Source organism: Prionailurus viverrinus, chromosome B1, assembly GCF_022837055.1.
Source record: "Prionailurus viverrinus isolate Anna chromosome B1, UM_Priviv_1.0, whole genome shotgun sequence".
NCBI lineage: Eukaryota > Metazoa > Chordata > Mammalia > Carnivora > Felidae > Prionailurus > Prionailurus viverrinus.
Genome location: NC_062564.1, coordinates 161,463,639 through 161,483,934, shown reverse-complemented (window position 1 = coordinate 161,483,934; position 20,296 = coordinate 161,463,639). Strand labels below are relative to the sequence as shown.

At 37.9% G+C, this 20,296-nt stretch overlaps 1 protein-coding gene across 1 annotated transcript; it reads left to right on the top strand.

Moving 5' to 3' along the window:
• Positions 1 to 1,914: 1,914 nt before the first annotated feature.
• EXOC1L (exocyst complex component 1 like) lies at positions 1,915 to 18,719 on the top strand. Its single transcript, XM_047854893.1, has 3 exons — positions 1,915 to 2,035; positions 12,464 to 12,594; positions 18,453 to 18,719. Exons 1-3 carry the CDS (start codon positions 1,915 to 1,917, stop codon positions 18,717 to 18,719), a joined length of 519 nt encoding a protein of 172 aa, XP_047710849.1.
• Positions 18,720 to 20,296: the final 1,577 nt, after the last annotated feature.

Sequence of the window (20,296 nt, the reverse complement as noted above, 5' to 3'; positions counted from 1 at the left end):
AATAGAATAGGAGATATTAAAGTAGGAAAGGACCCTAGAGATCGTTCTTCAGATGGGAAAACGGAGGCTCAGAAAGACAAGTGTCTCACCCAAGATCCCACAACTCAGCCTAGCCACAGCCATGTCATTAATTTTTCTTTAGAGCAGCAAATATGGAAGCCATGGAACACTATTCACTGCATGCTTACAGTCATTCCCAGACTCTTCTTCCTTGTTAGAAACTCCCCTTTCCCATAATAGGAACCAAAAATGACAACTACTTGCTTGCTAAGGATGGCCAGGTGACCCAGCTATGGCCAGCAAGATGTAAAGGGAAGTCGCTGTCTGGTTTTTGAGAGTTGCTTCTGACATAAAGAGAAATCAAGAAGAGCTACCAACCCCTGACCCCCTTTCTTCCTGTTCTTGGAGCTGAACAACAGCAGCCTAAGGATAAAAAGCCAACAGCTGAGAATTAGAAGGACACAAAGCACTTGGGACCCTCATCTATAAGCACTGAGCTTGCCTTGAACCTGCCTACTTGCAGACCTCTTATTATGAGATTTTTGAAGTCTTTCCTACTTATAACTCCATGTCATGTGTTCTGTTACTTGCAGCTGAGTGCACCCTGGATGGTCACTGCTTTATTTCTTTATATTCCAACTAACCCTCTAAGCTCTACAGGAGCATGGAAATGACCTATTTTTTTCATTGTATATTCCCAGTTCCTAGAACAGAGCCTGGCATAATATCAACACTTGAAAAATATTTGTTGAACGAATGAATGTCTAAAAAAAAATCTTCACAGGCTATTTCTACAGAATAAAGTCCAAAGGATTAATCAAGGCCCTTCCTGATCTGGCCTCGATCTATCTTTCCAGCCTTGTCTTTTACTTTCATACATGCTACCTCTCAGGAAAACTGGACTACTTCTCGTCCTCCCAAACACACCCTGAGCATTCTGATGCAGGGCTGTGGCTCACAGTGGCCAGTCTGTGGAATAGGCTCCTCCCCCTCCTACACTTCAATACTTTTCTCTCATCCTTCAAGCTCCAGATCTTCTCCCATAGCGCTTCCTCTGATACTTTCCAGGTACAGATATCTTTTCTATGTTCCTTTTTCTTCTGTGCCATTTATCACTTTTAAACATTCATGATAATTATTTGGTGTACTCATCTCAATTAGATTATGAGCTCCTTGGGGACAGAAAATCCACCTTCCCAAGAAACAAACATAAAGCTTTGTCCCGGCAGATACCTAGTACATTTTTCTTTGTGAGTAGGAGAATGAACAACATTAAAGTGAGCCCATTGAAAAAATAATTTGGACCCAGGAGTTGGTGCTGACTTTCGCGGAAGCAAAGGTCTGGATGAATTCCAGGAGGGGAGAGGAGGGCAAGGGACTTGTTGGAAGTGTCAGGAGCAAGCACTGATGCTTTGTCTCCTGCCGATGACAGCAAAGTTCTTAATGGAAGATGATCCCAATCAATAGGGCCAGACAGCTGATTTATATAATGGAATCAAGCTGAAGCAGTGGTCTTCCTCTGCAGAGTGATGTGAAAGGGAAAAGGCTACTAGACGAGAATAACCAAGGGACTCCACAAGTACAGCTGCTGGTGTTCAGAAATGTGTTCCCCATCAGCAAACCACAGGAGAGCTCCAGAGAGCAGCCTACTTCAGCCTGGATGCTGAGGAGGGACGGTGGGGCGAGTGTTGCTGCTGGATTTTGGCTGCAGCTGCCGCTGCCGCTGTCGTTGGGCACGCACCGCAGTGAGGGGTCTGACCGCATAGACTGTTCTGCGGAGCCCGGGTCTGGCCAGGAATGAGAAGTTAAAGGGCGAGCGCTGGGAGGAGCAAACCCAAACAAGAAATCTAGGGAGCAAAAGGAGAGAAAGGGTGATCTCGAGCCAAGACATCAGGCCAAGTGGAACTGGAGGCAATGTCATCATTGGTAAAGGAGGACTTGGAGAAGAAACTGTTTAAGCCACTCTCCCAGAATCTGTACGAGTTTATTGAAATAGAGTTCTCCGTCCAGGACAGGTATTACCTCTGTGTGTCAGGTAATCTATTCTTTCTGTGATCACTTCAAAATGTAAATAACCCCAAGGTGCCTGGGTGGTAGAGGGACATTTCTGTGTTTGTTTTCCTGTAAATTAACAGCACGTGTATCTTCTGATGATAGAGCTTAACTAACTATGCCAAGTTTAGGAATTTGGATGCCACAGAATTTTGTTTTCAGTGCTAAAATGGAAGACAGAAAAATAACATCGTATCAAGAATATTTTGATTAATTGTTCAGAATGAAAGTGGGTTTGTGTTTTCCTGATTTGATTATTTTGTCTCCAATCTTTTATTTAATTCACTTGCATGGTATGCAATCTTAATGTGTAAGAGCTCATCTTAAAAAATTCAACAGAGAGCTTTCTGTATATTTTTAAATACACTGGAGAATTGAGTTGTACAGCTCTATTTCCAACCAGTCTGGACAACTAGGATTCTCCTTTTTCATGCTAGGAAAAGAAAAAGACCTTAATTTTTCTTCCTGGTAGTTTATTTTGAAAGGATTTTTAAAAATCCTTTCTCTTCTAGGAAGTATGCTCACAGAAACAATACTCTAATCGTAGAAATTAGTTCATGAAGATGGAACTGTAAGGATAAGGGGCTGCTCTCTAACTATTTAAAATATGGATTTTTCCCCTGTGTTTTTAAAATTCACAAAAATTGTCCAAATGTGGGAATAGGTTTTTGCACTTAATTATGATATGCTTAACCTGTAATGATTATGCTGAATTTAGACAGAAATGTTTGTGCCATTATCAAACTTAATGTACAGCATTCCCTTTTCCCAATCCCTGTCTTTTAATACTTTTCAGGGGCTTAGGAGGAAAGAGCTCAGAAACTCTAAGTGTTCATTATGGACTTTCTTTTTTTAAGGCACACACCTCAGTATTTTCAGAAAACAACTTATAATTCTTTTCCTGATAATTGCCTCAGAAGGACTCTCTAAAGTTGTCAAGACGGAGTACTCTGAGGGAAGTAGAACAGATGTAAATGAAGTGCTAAGAATTTTTTTTAATTCTATCATTCCTAATAAGAACAATATTTACTCAATAATAAGAATACTAATATTTATCTAACACTTTACTTAGCATAGTTTTTTGTATAAATACAAAGTTTGGGGACTTGGCATATCAGCAAGGTAAAAAACTTAATTGGCCAGGAAAAAGAAAGAAATCAAATTATGGAAGAAAAGTCAAGTGAAATAATTTTAGAAACTGTATCGTACCCATGAAATCACTATATCTTAAAGCATTTTGACTTACTATATTAGAGAAGATGCGTATCCCAACATTAATATTTAGTAATTGTATTCCTACTATGATCTTCTTTATAGAGTTAATTACCCATCATGTATCATTAGCACACACGTATTTTTAAAGCAAACTTATAAAAATAAAATAATCATAACAACGTATCTAACTTACCAGATATATCTTAATTCCTCCCTGCAACCATATAATAAACTGAATTTATTCAATCTGGCATGAAAAAAAAATCCCCTAGAATTAAACTTTTGAAAATGGATAATGTCTTTTCTTTCTGTTGTCACTGAGTTCTAGGAAAAATACCGTGGGCTGGGGTTAACTGCTGGTTTTTGTGTTTTTTGGTTTTTTCTCCATAAGTGACATGAATCCTTTTAACAAGGATCAGAAGGTCAAGGGATTAGCATTGTTAACATGGGTGAAGGCACCCTCTTTAGGGTTCAATTTTCTCATCTGGCAAATGACCAAGTAGAGGAGATGATCACTTTTATTAGTAAAATTCAATGACTCTCCTGTGTAAGAAGAAAAAAAAAAACCCACCACAAGGTCCTCTCAGATGTGAAGAGAAACAATATTGTGATATTTCACATAAAAGTTAAGATTATTAGTCATATTTGTTCACTAGTTTTTCATAACTCTCCTCTATATCACATCCATCAATCTGAGAGCATTTTCCCTAAGTATAATATCTATTTATGACCATTTCAAATACATACAGGCAGAATGGTAATTTAAAGTGAAGACCAATGTGATGATTGATAGACTTTAATCTTTGACCCTGCTTTACTCAGAAAATTTCTATCTATATGAATCAAACAGGTCATATCACAATTATTGAGGCAGGTAAGTCCAGATCTTGGCCACCTCCACAGAGTAGAAACACTCATAGTTATTATTTTCTCTTTACATCCTATAATCTAGCAGTTCTAAATTTGCAAGAATCAAAGGCTAGAGTAGCTGAATTCCATCATGCATTTTCAAACTAAAGAAGATATGTTTCAAAAAGTTACATTTTCTTTTTTTTCTTTTTTTAAAATTTTTTTAATGTTTATTTATTTTTGAGATAGAGAGAGACAGAGCATGAACGGGGGAGGGTCAGAGAGAGAGGGAGACACAGAATCTGAAGCAGGCTCCAGCCTCTGAGCTGGCAGCACAGAGCCTGACGCGGGGCTCGAACTCACGGACTGTGAGATCATGACCTGAGCCGAAGTCGGACGCTTAACTGACTGAGCCACCCAGGTGCCCCAAAAAGTTACATTTTCTATATATCTGATCAGAATCTGTCTTTTGGAGGGGTCTTACAACCAGATGATTGTGATTTACTGTTATCTTGATCTTTTACCTAATTGGTGTAAAAAATCAGATGTCATGAACCAAATCTCCCTCTCTGTATTTTGTCAGGATTCACATTGAGGATTTAATGGCACCTCAGAGTTTGTAAGGTCATTTCTCCTTGGGATTAGCTTCCCCTAGCCTAGAACATCATTATCTACATCAGTTAAAAGCAGCACTTCTTATGGAGGAGGGAGGAACCTATAATATGCAGGCACTAGAAAGGGATAAGTCACTTGTGCAATGGTGAGTGCAAATGAATTAAAGAACTTTTGAAGGACTTGAAAGAGTATATAGAGCTTTTGCCATAATTGAATGGGAAGGGCGTGGTAGAATGGAATCTGGAATGCTTGGAGTCAGTCAGATCTGGTATAAAACCTGACTCTACTTTGCCCACCTGCCAGCTGTGAAATTCGGGGCAAGATAATTAACCTCCCTGGTCTCAGTGTTGACATCTCTGAAATGGAAATAATAACACCTACATATGCACATAGTGCTCTCTTATTAAATCCTAACTAGGAAAAAACAAACGTGATAAATTATGCTCCAAAGAAACAAAATAAAAGGTAGGGTTAAATTTTTTAAATATACAGAAAAATATATTTACTGTGAAAATGTATGCTGAGATATAGTTACATAAATAGTCTATACTATAAATAAATACTTTAATAAAAATAAAATACATACTAAACATGTATAAGTATTGTATTTAATATATAATGAAGAATATATATTATATATTTTATAAATAAAAATTATATACATATTCAGATACAAGTTATTTCAAGTATTCCTATATACTTAGAAAAACATTTTCATTCATAAATACTAATTTGAAAATAAATGTCATTTTCTAGATATGAAAACAGTGTGTATAAGTTCTCTATACATACTTACATTTTAATGTTAGAACAGAACTTCTCTGTGAACCAGAGAATCTAACAATTTTGTCAAGCCATTGACAACAAGAATGGTGACAATTAGACTGTTAAATAAGAATAAATTAACAAGAAAAAAACAAAATATTAGAGACTGCGTGGCTTCTAAACAGCATTTATTTCTCACAGTTCTAGGAACTGGGAAGTCTAAGATCATGGCACCAGTAGATTCAGTGTCTGGTGAGGAACTACTTCCTCAGAGACCACCATCTTCCCCGTATCCTTACATGGTGGACAGGGCAAGGGATCCTTCTGAAGTCTTTTTGTAAGGGTTCTAGTGCCAAATCACCTCCCAACGTTTCTGTCTCCTAATACCGTCATCCTGGGGGTTAGGATTTCAAAAATGAATTTGTGGGAACACAAACTTTCAATCTATAGTACTCAGTAGAGCCCCAAAAATGATTTTATTAAAATATTTCTAGGAAAAATATTATTTGAAAGTTGCTTTTTTAATGAAATCAATAATAGCATTCTCAACAACCCCAAGACATCATCAATATATTGAGACATTTTCACTGAGACTTTCTATCTTTTATCTTGTGGTAGTTTTTTCGTATTACTTAATTTCAATGATGGAAACAATTATGTGATACTAGGATTGTAAAATAACAGTCATTTGTTTATTTAAAGCGTTTCTGTGCAGCTTAATCATGAGCTACTGTTTTTCTTCTATCCTGTAAAATTACATTGGTTCAATTAGCCAACGTTCTTTCCATTTAGCCTTATAAATGATAGTGACTATTTTACCATAGTAATAGAGACAGTTATTCATGGAAGTGTTTATTTTGAAATTAACAGTGAAAATAAATGCTTGGCCTGCAGTTAAGATCGTAATTCTGAAAATGCTAATCTAAAATATTAATATTGAAACAAGTTATTCTGAAGTTCTCCAGGTCTCTAGATATTACTTACTAAATCATAATTACATAATGGCACCTCTGATGTTACTAAAACCAACTCTGTAACATTTTGACTATATAAACACATTTCTGTTTTAAGACAATGTGATAAGTTTCCACTTTGCCACTGCATTAATGTGGATATGGCCATTTAATTTTAGCCAGAAGCAGAGCACAAGTATGGAAATTAAGGATTGGGTCCACTCCAGCCTGAGTAGACTTCTTTGACTCTTGGCTGAACACAGTTCCTGGAGCCTCCTTGACTCCAGAGGAGGCTACTTTTGCCAAATTAAGTAGTCTGTACTGTCTCTCTGCTGCATCATTGTATCAAAAGGTTAACTTTTAAAGATGCTTATTTTCTTAGTTTGTTAGTGGGATAGTAACCGTTAATGTAAGAAAACTTGATAACCAACAGATTCTACCTTCTCAACATCTCTTTTCATTCTTTACAGAACTGCCCAAGAAAACTTTCTAGAATTTAAAGCTCAGCCTATTTACCTAAAATCCTTCAGTGACGTCCCTCCCCCCAAGTTTCCCCTCCACACACAGAGCTCTCAGATTGATATTTGAACGCCTTAGCTTAGCATTCTAGACCCTTCTGGAACTCCCTCCTGCCTAACCTGCTTCCTACCACCTATCCACCCTCACACTTCATGCCAACATACCGGATATCTACCATGACTGAAAAGGGTCAAGTATTTCATGCTTTTGTACACATACTGTTCTAAAACTTCCTCTACCCCTTTCTTCATTCTTTTAACTCCCACTGCCCTGTACAACTCAGATTACCCCCTTCAAAAAGCTCTCCCTGACCCCACCAGTCGGATGAAGATGTCCCTTCTTGTATTACCTGGTCCATGTCTCATTCACGGCACTGTGATACTGTGTTTTCTTTCTAAGCCCCTACTCTCTGTAATCTCAGGGACAGCAGGAATGGTGCCTTATGGGAATTCATTTTTTCCATGCCTAGCACAGGGCTTTGCACAAAAGGGGCACTCAAATATTCATCAAAATAATGAGATGAATCAGTGACCCTATAGGCAATTGGCTAGTTATCAAAACATGTAGATGAGGCAGCGGAATTTGCTTCAAATTACATTTTCATATAGTATCCAGTTATTTCTCCGCATAAGCATCCTCTCCCACACTCTAAATAGCAAGTGAGACAGCTAGCCAGAACAAGAACATTGTCCTTTGGTTCTGAGGTGCAGCCTTTGTCTGAACAGACACAATGTCTTCCTGGTGGAAGGAACTGCCTCCATCATCTTGTCCTTAATAAGTATGACAGAATCAACTCTGCCTCCACTGCAACGCACCATGCTAATGGCTTCTTTTCTAAGCCTTTCCTCTTCCCAAAGCTAACATCTAGATCAGTGGAAAGGGACCTTTCTAGAGCTGGAGAAATGTACATGGGCAGGAACCCACAAATTTTTGCACACCATTTGTTTTTTTTTTTTTTTTTTTTTTCAACGTTTATTTATTTTTGGGACAGAGAGAGACAGAGCATGAATGGGGGAGGGCAGAGAGAGAGGGAGACACAGAATCGGAAACAGGCTCCAGGCTCTGAGCCATCAGCCCAGAGCCCGACGCGGGGCTCGAACTCACGGACCGCGAGATCGTGACCTGGCTGAAGTCGGACGCCCAACCGACTGCGCCACCCAGGCGCCCCCACCATTTGTTTTTTTGATGCCAGGTTCAGGTCTTCTGTTCTGGATCCTTTCCGGGACATGCCCCTCAATCACTCCCTTTGTCCCCCAAAATACACGATCCCTACTCTTCCAAACTCTTGGAATATATGATCTAAATCATAGCCTTTAGTCTCTTTCTGTTTCTTGTTTTAATCCTACCTAACCCTGGAACTGGCACACAGTAAGCTCTCAGTATTAGTGCATGATGGAGATTCCTGCAAGTTGTCTCTGCCTTCACCATTCCAGAGAAACTGCCTTCAGGAAAGAAGTCAATGGCATTCCCCACACCAGATTCTGTGTCAGGTCTGAACTCTGCTTTACCCAACAAAATGACTTCACGGGATGATCTCCAATTTTTTTTTTTTTCAAAAAAATTTTTTTCAACGTTTATTTATTTTTGGGACAGAGAGAGACAGAGCATGAACGGGGGAGGGGCAGAGAGAGAGGGAGACACAGAATCTGAAACAGGCTCCAGGCTCTGAGCCATCAGCCCAGAGCCTGACGCGGGGCTCGAACCCACTGACCGCGAGATCGTGACCTGGCTGAAGTCAGACGCTTAATCGACTGTGCCACCCAGGCGCCCCGATCTCCAATTTTTTAAATTCTCTGTCCTTATGATTTTCATAGCATTGCATTGCTGGGCTTGTCTCTTCCCACATCATCTTCTCAGACCTCTCTGCTGGCACGTTTTTCTTCTCTGCTCTGTCTCCCTTCTTTGCTCTTTTCCCTATGAACTTGGTCTTGGAAACCTGTCCACACAGAAAAATTCCAAGTCTGTATCTCCATTCCTAAACTACAAACTTCCAGAGCACCTGGGTGGCTCAGTCAGTTAACCATCTGACTTTTGATTTCAGCTCAGGTCATGATCTTAGGGTTCATGAGTTTGAGCCCCACGTCAGGCTCTGCACTGACAGTGCCGAGCCTGCTTGAGATTCCCTCTCTCTCCCCCTCTCTCTGCCCTTCCCCTGCTCATGTGCATGCTTTCTCTCACTCTCAAAAATAAATAAAGTTTAATAAAAAAAAAATAATAAAGATTTTGCCTACACTATAAACTTCCATCTCCTTCTTTTCTGAGATAGTTTATGGACACCTCATCTGTATGTCAAAAACTAAACTTAGTATTCTGCCCAACCAGCTCACCCTCCATACTTCCCTGTTTTGGTTTCCATCAGGTGTTGTCAGTGCCTCGTTTGAAATCTTACTCGGGTGTGCCATGTCTATTTCCATTACCCACATCCTGTGCCTGGATTACAACAACAGTCTCTTACACGAAATGAAGCACTTTTTTTTTTTTTAATTTTTTTTTTTTTCAACGTTTATTTATTTTTGGGACAGAGAGAGACAGAGCATGAACGGGGGAGGGGCAGAGAGAGAGGGAGACACAGAATCGGAAACAGGCTCCAGGCTCTGAGCCATCAGCCCAGAGCCCGACGCGGGGCTCGAACTCCCGGACCGCGAGATCGTGACCTGGCTGAAGTCGGACGCTTAACCGACTGCGCCACCCAGGCGCCCCGAAATGAAGCACTTTTAACAATTACAATTACTGCAAACCATCTATGTCCATCCATCTATGTCCTTTATATACTTTATCTTAAATTGTTACACCCTGTGAGTTTGTAGAACTCTGATGTCTACTTTCCAACATGAGCAATGGAGGTTTAATCTCTCCAGTCTCCAGACATGAAGTCATTCACTCAGACCACACTGTAAAGAGTGGCATCATGATTTGCATCAAAAATATCTAGAGCCAGAGCCCACTAAGTCTTGATGCCTTTTCCAGGGACCTCTAGTCCCTCCTTCTTTTCTTCTTCAATGTATCTTGTGCATTGCTGCTTCCAGAAAATACTCCTTTAATGGGGGCACCACTGTACTAGCCTCCTGTTCAAGGAGAAAAGAGACTTATGAATGTGTATAACTGTATGAGCTTTCACTGAAAACCTGACAGAGTGCCCTCTTCTTAGATTTGTCAACCTGCTCAGATTCCCCTCTCTAGAGGACTGAACTCACTCAGCAGCTCTAAGCTCAACTGGTTCCCTTAATTTCAGTATCATTTGCACCTTCAGAGGATGACTACCCCCTTCCCCAGCCCCAGTTCTGGAGCCCTTGCTGCCCAGGCCAGCATCACAACACTTCCACCAGGTAGAGGATTCAGATACCGCAAGTCCTCAGTGGTTTCTGTCCCTTTTCGAATCCATAGATTTTCAAAACATTTTCACAATCTTCTCAGACTAGTTAATCCTATTGCTCACCATATCCTAATACCAACCAATCTATACACTCCACTTTCTCTAATCCTACCTGGTGATGTTTAGTTTCTATTGTCCATTCATTTCCTCATGCTGTCCTTCACCTATAAACACCTTCAAGGATCATCTCTGCCTTCCCAGATAGGACCAATTTTAAATCTTGTATCAAATTCTATTTCTCCCATAACTGTAGTTATTGTTTGTATATAAACCATAACTATAATTATATAGTATATATAGTATATAGTTATATAACTATATAGTTATATAGTTATAGTTTCTCCCTTAACTATTCCAATCCTCCCCCTTCTCAGAACTCCTGTTGAACATATATAGTCTGCTGTACATTGCTTATCTATCATTATGATTATATCACAATGTATTGCTTTATATCTTCTTAACTAGGAGGCATGCCAAAGTGGCACTTTCCAGAACCAAAAGAGAGTTCCTTAAATACAAACTCCAGTCTCACTCTTAGAGGACAGAACCAGCTTGCAACTTTCTAAGATGTCTAAGTGACATCCGTCTTGAAAGAAGTTTATAGATATTCATTTCCCACAGCTACTTCTTTGTAATATACCTGTATACTTGGGGTGCCCATGTGGCTCAGTTGGCTAAGCGTCTGACTCTTGATTTTGGCTCAGGTCATAATCTCACGGTTCATGAGTTCCAGCCTGGCATTGGGCTCTGCATTGACAGCATGGAGCCTGCTTGGGATTCTCCCCCCACCCCCTCTGCCCCTTCCCTGCTCGCTTTCTCTGTCTCTCAAAATAAATAAATAAACCTTTAAAACGTTTAAAAAATAATATACCTGTATACCATTATAATATATATTTTATGTGCCTCATGTGTGTTAGCAGTCTAGAGGGCGGGAACCATATCTCATACTTGTATCCCTCTGGCATCTGTAATAACTCTATCAGGTAAATAGCAGGTACTCAGTAAATACTCCTTTCTTAACTCATTGATAATTTTCAATTCAGGAGTTCTAACATCAAATGTTGATTCTTCTAATGTATTGTTATGAGACCAAAGACAATGTTTTTAAGGCCAAGAAAGGATTTCCCTCATTTTTTTCCACAATTAAATAAGCAATGACTTTCCCATACCTTTCAAGGTATAATACTCAAACTTTCTGTCTTAATGGCACATTTTGAATGCTAACATTTGGAGACATGCTAGAGAAGACTGAAAATCTCAAACAATACGGGCACCTGGGTGGCTCAGTCAGTTAAGCATCTGACTTCGGCTCAGGTCATGATCTCGCGGTTTGTGAGTTTGATCCCTGCAAGTTTGAGCCCTGCGTTGGGCTCTGTGCTGACAGCTCAGAGCCTGGAGCCTGCTTCAGATTCTGTGTCTCCTTCTTTCTTTGCCCCTCCCATGCCCATGCTGTGTCTCTATCTGTCAATAATAAACAAACGTTAAAAAAATTTTTTTTTAATCTCAAACAATTCCAAACAGGTCAACGGTAGCTGTGATGCCCACACTTCTCCATCACAAGTCTCACATCAATTTTTTTTTTTCATTTTTTTTCACTGTAACTTTAAAAGAGAAGATACAAAGTAGTACTCGTATGGTCACTCTTCAACACTGCGTTGCTGTGTGAGCAGAACTGTTTGCTTTCCCGACCTCCCCACTCTCTCATATTGTTATAAATTAAAATTCCAATTTGTTCTGGTAAATACCTTGGCATTGACTGTATGCTAAAGCAAAGCCTCTTATTTCCTGCCAGGAGTCGAACCCCATTGTCCACCACAAAGCTCAGAGCTGAAAGCACATAGCTCAGTGCTCCATCTGACAGATATTACCACTGGCAGTCACAGCAGTCTGTAGCCACAATTGTAGCAAAAATTAAATTAACATATGGAGCAAATTGGGCATACTCATGAAGGCTCAGATACATCAGGGTTCATAATTGGGGTGCCGATATAACATAGGCTCAAACTCATTATATGAAAAGGAGATACATAAATACCAAAAAAGTATTAAAAGTATAACTTGATGAATAATTTATTGTCTTCTAAGAGTTTATGTAAACTGAGTGTTTTTTTCTGTCCTACAGTGACCAAAAATGAAGAAGTAAAAATAATTATGGTGAAACACTACAGAATAGGCTTAGATGAAAAATATGAAGTAACAAAAAAGTGGTCTTTGAACGATCTGCAGATGATTGATGGAAAAGAAGCAGATACTGTAAGTGTTATGTTTTGTAAGGGAGATGTGGGATCAATATGCCAGAAATCTTTATGTTCAATATCCTCTTTCATATTCTTGGCATGTACTAAGTGTTAAGATGACATATTGTTTTAAGTGGCTGGGTTATTTGGCTGGGATAATCTACTGGGTTTTTTTGTTCTGTTTTTCTGAGTTTAAGCTTGAATTTTTGTCTATTAAATTTAAAAACATCTTTCCCAAGGGCTTGTTAACAGGTTAAACACAATCTGCCAGTCAATCCTGAAACTTTAAATATTTGATGGTTTCACCCCACTCTCTCCCCACCCCAAGTTCCTCCATTAAATTTTGGGAATTCCTTTCTCATCTTCTTGAAACTACCGTCGGTTAGCCACTTCATCCTCCAGAAAAACCAATAACTCTAAAAATCCTACAGCCTTAGAGACGAAAGGGGGAAAATGGTGTATGTGCCCGTCTCTCCACGTGACCACTTAATAAGTGGTTTCCTATCAGTCTCTCCTTAAACTCTTCCACTGATGGGGAATGTGTTACTATTGAGGAAGTCCATTCAATTTCTGATTGCCATACTTGTTTTTAAATCTCCTACTATGTTTAACCAACATCCACTTCACTCTAACATCCATCCATCAGTCCTAGTTTAACCATTTGGAGCCACGTAGAGAAAATCGGATCCTCTTTTTACATAGCAGCCTTTCCAATATTTGAAGATAATTATACTGTTCCCTCAGGTTTTCTCTTTTCTAGGTTAAGTGTACCCATTTTATTCTTTAAATAACTTTCATATGAAAATCAAATAAGATAATATGACAGGACAATACAAATGCTAAGAGGTCATAGCATTGTTGTTTTTACTCCCCCATGCCATTGCTTCAACACCCTTCACTACACTATTTTCTCTCCTCTGGAATACTTCTGCTTTTCCAGAATTAAATACAATACTTTAGAACTAGTGTGACTAGTTTGTATTTCCTTTGATCTGAATTCTTTACTTCTATTAAACACTAATCTAAAACCTCAGTTCTTTTGTGCATGAATTACCATTTAACCTGATCTGCCATACCCTCTACTTGCATAGAATAAAATTTAAATAAGGGTCCTTGATGATCTGGCCCCTTTATTTCTGGTCATTCCCCTTAAACTGTATACATCCACAGTGTTTAACCACTGACTCTTGAGGTTTATAATGCCCAGTCACCTCCATCTTTCACCCCATTCCCAGATTCCCCATTGGGTAAAGTCCTACTCATGCTTCCCTTCCCCCATTGCATTGTGGATGTAAATGTATTATAGACATAATTCTACAAACTGCAATTGTTGACTTACTGTATGTCCCCTCTGGATGGAAACCTCCTGAAAAACTGAGACCATTACTTTTGTTTTTGGTTTTTTATCTTTTATCGTAGCCTTCTGCCTGATAGATAGTAAGCACTCAATAAGAATTTGTGTTTTTGGTGGATCAATTAGAATTTAAGCTTTTTTATTCTTAATCCTAGTAAATATCATATCCTTAGTTTGGCCTATTGTTCCCATCTATCAAATCTTTTAATACTTTTATTTTTTAATATTCACTGTAGTACGATGCAGTTTTTTTTTTAATGGGATTTTTGTTATAAAGCAATTACAATTAAATCTCAGTAGGTAAACAAATGTTCTAACGGAAGTTGAATTTATGGTGGTTAGAATGGTTTGTTTACTCTTGTGTCCCTCTGTTCTTTTTTTTTTTAATTTTATTTTTTATTTTAATGCAGATTTAATGAGCACAACATTTAGGACTTCATTCAAGTCAATAATAAATACAATGAAGCAAGCAGAGCTAAGTGCCATCTGGGTAACCTCTGGGTAATTGAAAGGTTACTATTACCACACTTGTAGTACTGCTTAGTAAACTCACCAGATGCCAGGAACCACATGAAGGTCTTTTCATATATAATTTCACATAATCATCACAAAACCCCAATGAATTGGATTCTATTATTACATCCAATTTTTAGACGAGGAAAATGAAACTTGAAGAGATTAATTGACTTGCCCAAGGTCACAAAGCTATTCAGTCTTTTGTGGGTGGAGTCAGACTTTACCCAGAAATCTATTAACATGTCTTCTTTGTACTGCTTGTTTAATGTCTCTATGTATTCATATATTCACTCATTCATTCACTCATTCATTCATTCATTCATTCATGGAGAATTTGTAGTATCCCAGGCTTTGCTAGGCTTTGAAGATAGTGGTGAAATAGACAGACATAAGCACTTAATTCTGCCTTCCTTACTTATTTACTTGATTATCTAGTCTGAATTCCTGAATTTTGCCCTTATGATCTTTACTGAAATCAATATATGCTATCTGTTATTACCCTGACATCACCTAGGAATCAATCGTATTTTAAAAATTTGGTGTGTTTGGCATAACTTCTTGGCGAAAGCATGCTGGATTTCATTGCTTTTTTTCCTAAGTACTTACCTAGCATTTTTCTGATAATACATTCTACCTAAAAGTTCAATACTTAGGAAATAGTTAAGCATATTATTGCATATCAATAGCTGGAATGTCACACAGCCATTAAAAATCATGTTTCCACAAGAATGCCTCCGAACACAATTATTCACCACTGAATAAGTTTTTTAAAAGTCGGCCAAATACAAAACTTCTTTGTATTATTATCTCATTTCGCATATTTAGAATATTGCTTTTTTTCTTACATTTGTTTATTTTTTGAGAGACAGAGAGAGACAGAGCACAAGTGGGGCAGGGCAGAGAGAAAAGGAAACACACCATCCAAAGCAGGCTCCAGGCTCTGAGCTGTGAACACAGAGCCCAACGCAGGGCTCGAATTCAAAAACCGTGAAATCATGACCTTAATCAAAGTCAGACATTTAACCGACTGAGCCACCCAGCACTCCTAAAATATTGCATATTATTGAAAACTGAAATCTGAACTTTAAATTTGAATACAAAAAATACATACAGGTATATGTATGTGTGTGTGTGTATAGGTATATATGAAAGACACCAGTGCTTTAATAATAATTATCTCTGTGTGATAGGATTACATATTTTTAAAATTATTGTTTCTTCTTTATACTTTATGTACTTGCCAAAATTTCTATACTGCATTGAATTTTATCAGAAATCAATGTCAAGTTCACGAATCTAGTTTCAGGAATTAACCATCCCCACCTCATTTTTTTGCCCATTTTTCTTTCCTTTCTCTCAAATTCTCAAATATTGCTGATGTCATAATGACTTTCTACAAGCTTGGTTAGTGCCTGGGGTTTCATTCAGCAAGGCTGTCAACTTAGATTCCATAGAAGCAGCTCACTGTGCTCTATTTTCTCCTCATGTCCTGGCCTTAATTCCATCCCAATCTTGTTGATTCTTCCCTTTCCCATTGAAGATCATCATCTTTGATAGTGAACTAGATACAAAAGAGAAGCTGAGTGTTTCTAATTTTCTCACCCTTTATGACCTCAAACTACTGAACTGCCAGAAAAAAAAAAAAAACTATAATATCCACAGTGCAATTCTTTTAAAGACAAAATGAAAATATCCCAGGTGTTCTGGGAATTTCTACTTTCTCTCTCTTGGAATTGAATCCTCAGGAGTCAGCAGTTATTATATTTTTCTCAATAGCAATGGTACAGCTTTAAATAGAACAATTTTGAGCCAGAGATTTGTCAACTTTAAAATGGAATGGAATTGAAATTGAAGTCAATTTATAAAGCAGAAATCAAAAGGACTGGGGATTTGGAGAGTGATGTGGTATAACAGGAGAGAGGATGGTGTAATAAAACATGGGGCTGGGCTGATTGAGATCTTGGTTCTTATCCTGGCTCTGCCAACAACTACACATGTGACCTGGGCTTCACTTCTCTGGAAACTATTATCCCAGCTATAAACAAGAGATCACTGAGTGGTCTATGAGACCCCCTTTTGACTCTAGGATTCTATTGAAAGAAAGAACAAGAGAAGGGAGGGAGAGAGAAAGAGAGGGAAGGAGGGACTTATATTCTATGTACATGCCTGCTTAGGCTTCATTTATTAAGCTAAAGGAGAAAAGTAATCTCCTCTGAGTATCTTAAAAGCATAACCGGATATTTTCTACAAGATAAGGAGCAAACAATTCAGTAAGAAAACTATAAAGAGTGTGATTAGTATCTGATAATGGAATGGGTGTGATTTTCTTTTATTGAGATTTCCTGCAGAAGTGTCTTTCAAGCTGCAATTATGACAGCCAGGAAAAGTTTTGCAAGGTGTGGTTAAGGAGAACAATGCATTTAAAATTACAGCACTTCTGTACATTCTTTTTTAAAAGCATTGTTTTTTGTTTTTTGTTTTTTGTTTTAATTAATGGTATAGGGATGCCTGGGTGGCTCAGTTGGGTAAGCATCCAACTTTGGCTCAGGTCATGATCTCATAGTTCACGGGTTCAAGCCCCGTGTCGGGCTCTGTGCTGACAGCTAGAGCCTGGAGCTTCTTTGGATTTTGTGTCTCCCTCTCTCTCTGCCCATCCTACACTCACACTCTGTCTCTCTTTCTCTCTCTCAAAAATAAACGTTAAAAAAATTGTTTTAAAAAATTAATGGTATAAAGCAAGGTGGTATTAACACCAGTATCACATTTGGGGTGGGGGGAGCAGGTTTGGGAAAGGGAAAGTCCTTATTATGTAATTTATATAATTAATCTTTTGTAAAATTCATAGCAACCCTTTCTTAAATGAGCAAAAAAGTGAAGGTCAGGTCAGATCAGATAAGTACTTTGTCTATGGTTACATCACAGATTAAAAATGGTTATCTAACTTCAAAACTCATATTCTTTCTCCGCCTCCTGCAAGAATTTTCCTACTTAAAAAAGAAATTGCCAAAATATAAGCTGTTTGTATGTAATATTTAGATACTAGATGGTAACTAATTATTAATAGTCTGCTTTGGTCTCTTTCTGCCTTCTTGTCATTCAAGGCATTGTTTACCTCCACTTCTCTTTTTGTCGGACTACTTCAAATCAGTTCAACACACATTTGTTGAGAACTTAGTAGTTGCCATGGCTAAGCACCAGGAACACAAAGATAAATAATTCAAAACGTCTGCCCTCAAAAAGAAGGGTTAGGCAGGTAATGAATATGAAAGCACTTAGTAAACTGAAAAGCACATTATAAATGCAAGGTATTGTTGTTACTAATATTAGTAACAGTGGCAATTATTATTTTAACATATAGGACTTAGATGAGGTTTGATGTCCACTTTTTCTCAAAACACCTCCACTAGAAGTAGAGCAACAGTCTAGAGGCAGTTAATCAACAGAGGCAGTCTTGAGTAATTTCACAGTTTCAGTCAAATAATTTAATGATCCTTGCTATTAACTTCTAAGATAATTCCTTCCTATTAACTTCAAACTCAGCAAGTTGGTGATTTGTAGCATGCCAAAGGCTACTCTTGCCATCTTGTATTTCCCCCTTCTACCATTGTAATGGCACAAGGGACCAACCTCCTAGTAAAGAAAAGGAGAATTTTTTTCTCCCCCCCCCCCCACCTTAAATAAGTGGATTTATTCTCTTTTTCCATCCCTATCCATCCTCTCATCTTCCCTGGGAAGACTTGATAACTGTGCATTCTTGGACATGTTTTGTTTGGAAAATTGAAAAATCACAGATGCTTCCAGAGTAATCTTTCATATTGTTGTTTTTAGAAGAAATATGTTTAAAGCAGGTAGCTTTGGAAATCTCATTTGTAGATTTTAGAAATATGTTTGATACTGATACTTTATGATCAATAAGCATGTACAAGAGAACATGAGAGAATCCCCCAGGAAATCTAACTACTTTCCTGGCTACAAACAAAATCACATCTCTCTTTTTCCTCTAGGACAATCCATTTTTTGATCTGCACTTCAAGAAAGTGTACAGTTTGGAAGCATATAGTTGTGCTTCTAAATATGCCTTTGCTCGAACTGTGAATAAGCTGAATCATGCATATCTTAAGAAGGACTTGCAGATTGTGAACTTTGATTCTACTTACATTAATGATGATTCCATTTGGTCCTCAAACAATAAGGATTGCTTGGTTCTTATGAGAATATGCTTTTATGCTTTCAATCTAGTATGCTTATCCCTGTGTCCCCTGCCACTCTGAAGATAAATACTATGTTCCTTCATCTGTATGCTATGAAAATGGTTCCCTAGATAAATACTGATAGTCATGATTTTGCTTTTCCCTTCATCAGTGACTATTATTTATATGAAAATAGAGTGATGCTTTGTGAATTGCAGTGGGATGTGTTTTAATGCAATCATTCAACATTTGGGACTTTTGCCTGTGTGTTGCTTGGTAACTTTGGAAGGAGTTGAATGATTTTGTCTATACCTCTATTTTACTAAAAGCATCAAAGTATCTTGAAAGGCCTAAATAAATGGAAAGACATTCATGTTCATGGATAGGAAAAATTAATATTGTAAAGATGTCTATACTACCCAAAGCAACTACAGATTCAGTGCAATCTCTATTATAATTCCAACAGCTTTTTTTTTTAGCAGAAATGGGCAAGTCAGTCCTCAAAATCATAGACTTGCAAGAGGGTCTGAATAGTCAAACAATCTTGAAACAGAGGTACAAAGCTGAAGGACTCACACCTCCTAATTTCAAAACCTATTACAAAGCTACAGTAATAAAAAATTATGGAGCTGGCATAAGGATAACCATATAGACCAATGGGATAGAATTGAGAATTCAAAAATAATCCAAACATCTATGGTCAACTGATTTTTGATAAGGGTGTCAAATTCATTCAAAGAGGAATGAATAATCTCTTCAACAAATGGTGCTAGATAACTGGATATCCCCAAGCAAGGAATGAAGCCCCTATCTTACAGCATACACAAAAGTCAACCTAAAATGGGTTAAAGACTTCAATGTAACACCTGCCACCATGAAATTCCTAGAAGAAAATGTAGGAGTAAATTTTCAGGACCTTGAATTTGGCAAGGTCTTACACTATCAAAAGTATGAGTAACAGAAGAAAAAAATTGATTGGATTCATCAAAATTGTCTTTTACCAAAGGACATTATTAAGAAAATGAAAAACCAAAAAATGGGAGAAAATATTTGCAAATCATATACCTGATAACAGTTTAACAACCAGAATATATAAATAACTCCTGCAACTCAGTATCAAAAAGACAAACAACCCAACTTAAAAATGGCTCAAATAGACATTTCTCCAAAGAAGATATACAGTAAGCATAAGAAAAGGTACTCAACATCATTAGCTACAGGGAAATACAAATTAAAACCACAATGAGATACCACTTCGCACCTACTAGGATGACTTTCAAAACAAAAAACAGAAAACAAGTATTGTTAAAGATGTGGAGGATTGGTGCCCTCAATGTAAAATGGTACATGTTTACATTGTTAGTGGGGATGTAAAATGGTACAGCCCCTGTAGAAAACAGTTTTATACTTCCTCAAAAAGGTAAACACAAAATTATCAAATGACCCAGCAATTTCACTCCTAGGTATATACTCAAAGGAATTGAAAGCAGGGGCTTGAATAGATGTTTATACACCAGTGTTTACTGCAGCATTATTTGCAACAGCCAAAAGATGGAAACAACCCTAGTATCTATCAGCAGATGAATAGAGACACTAAATGTGGTCTACCCATACAGTGGAATGTTAATTCTGCCGTAAAAAGCATTGATGTTCTGGTA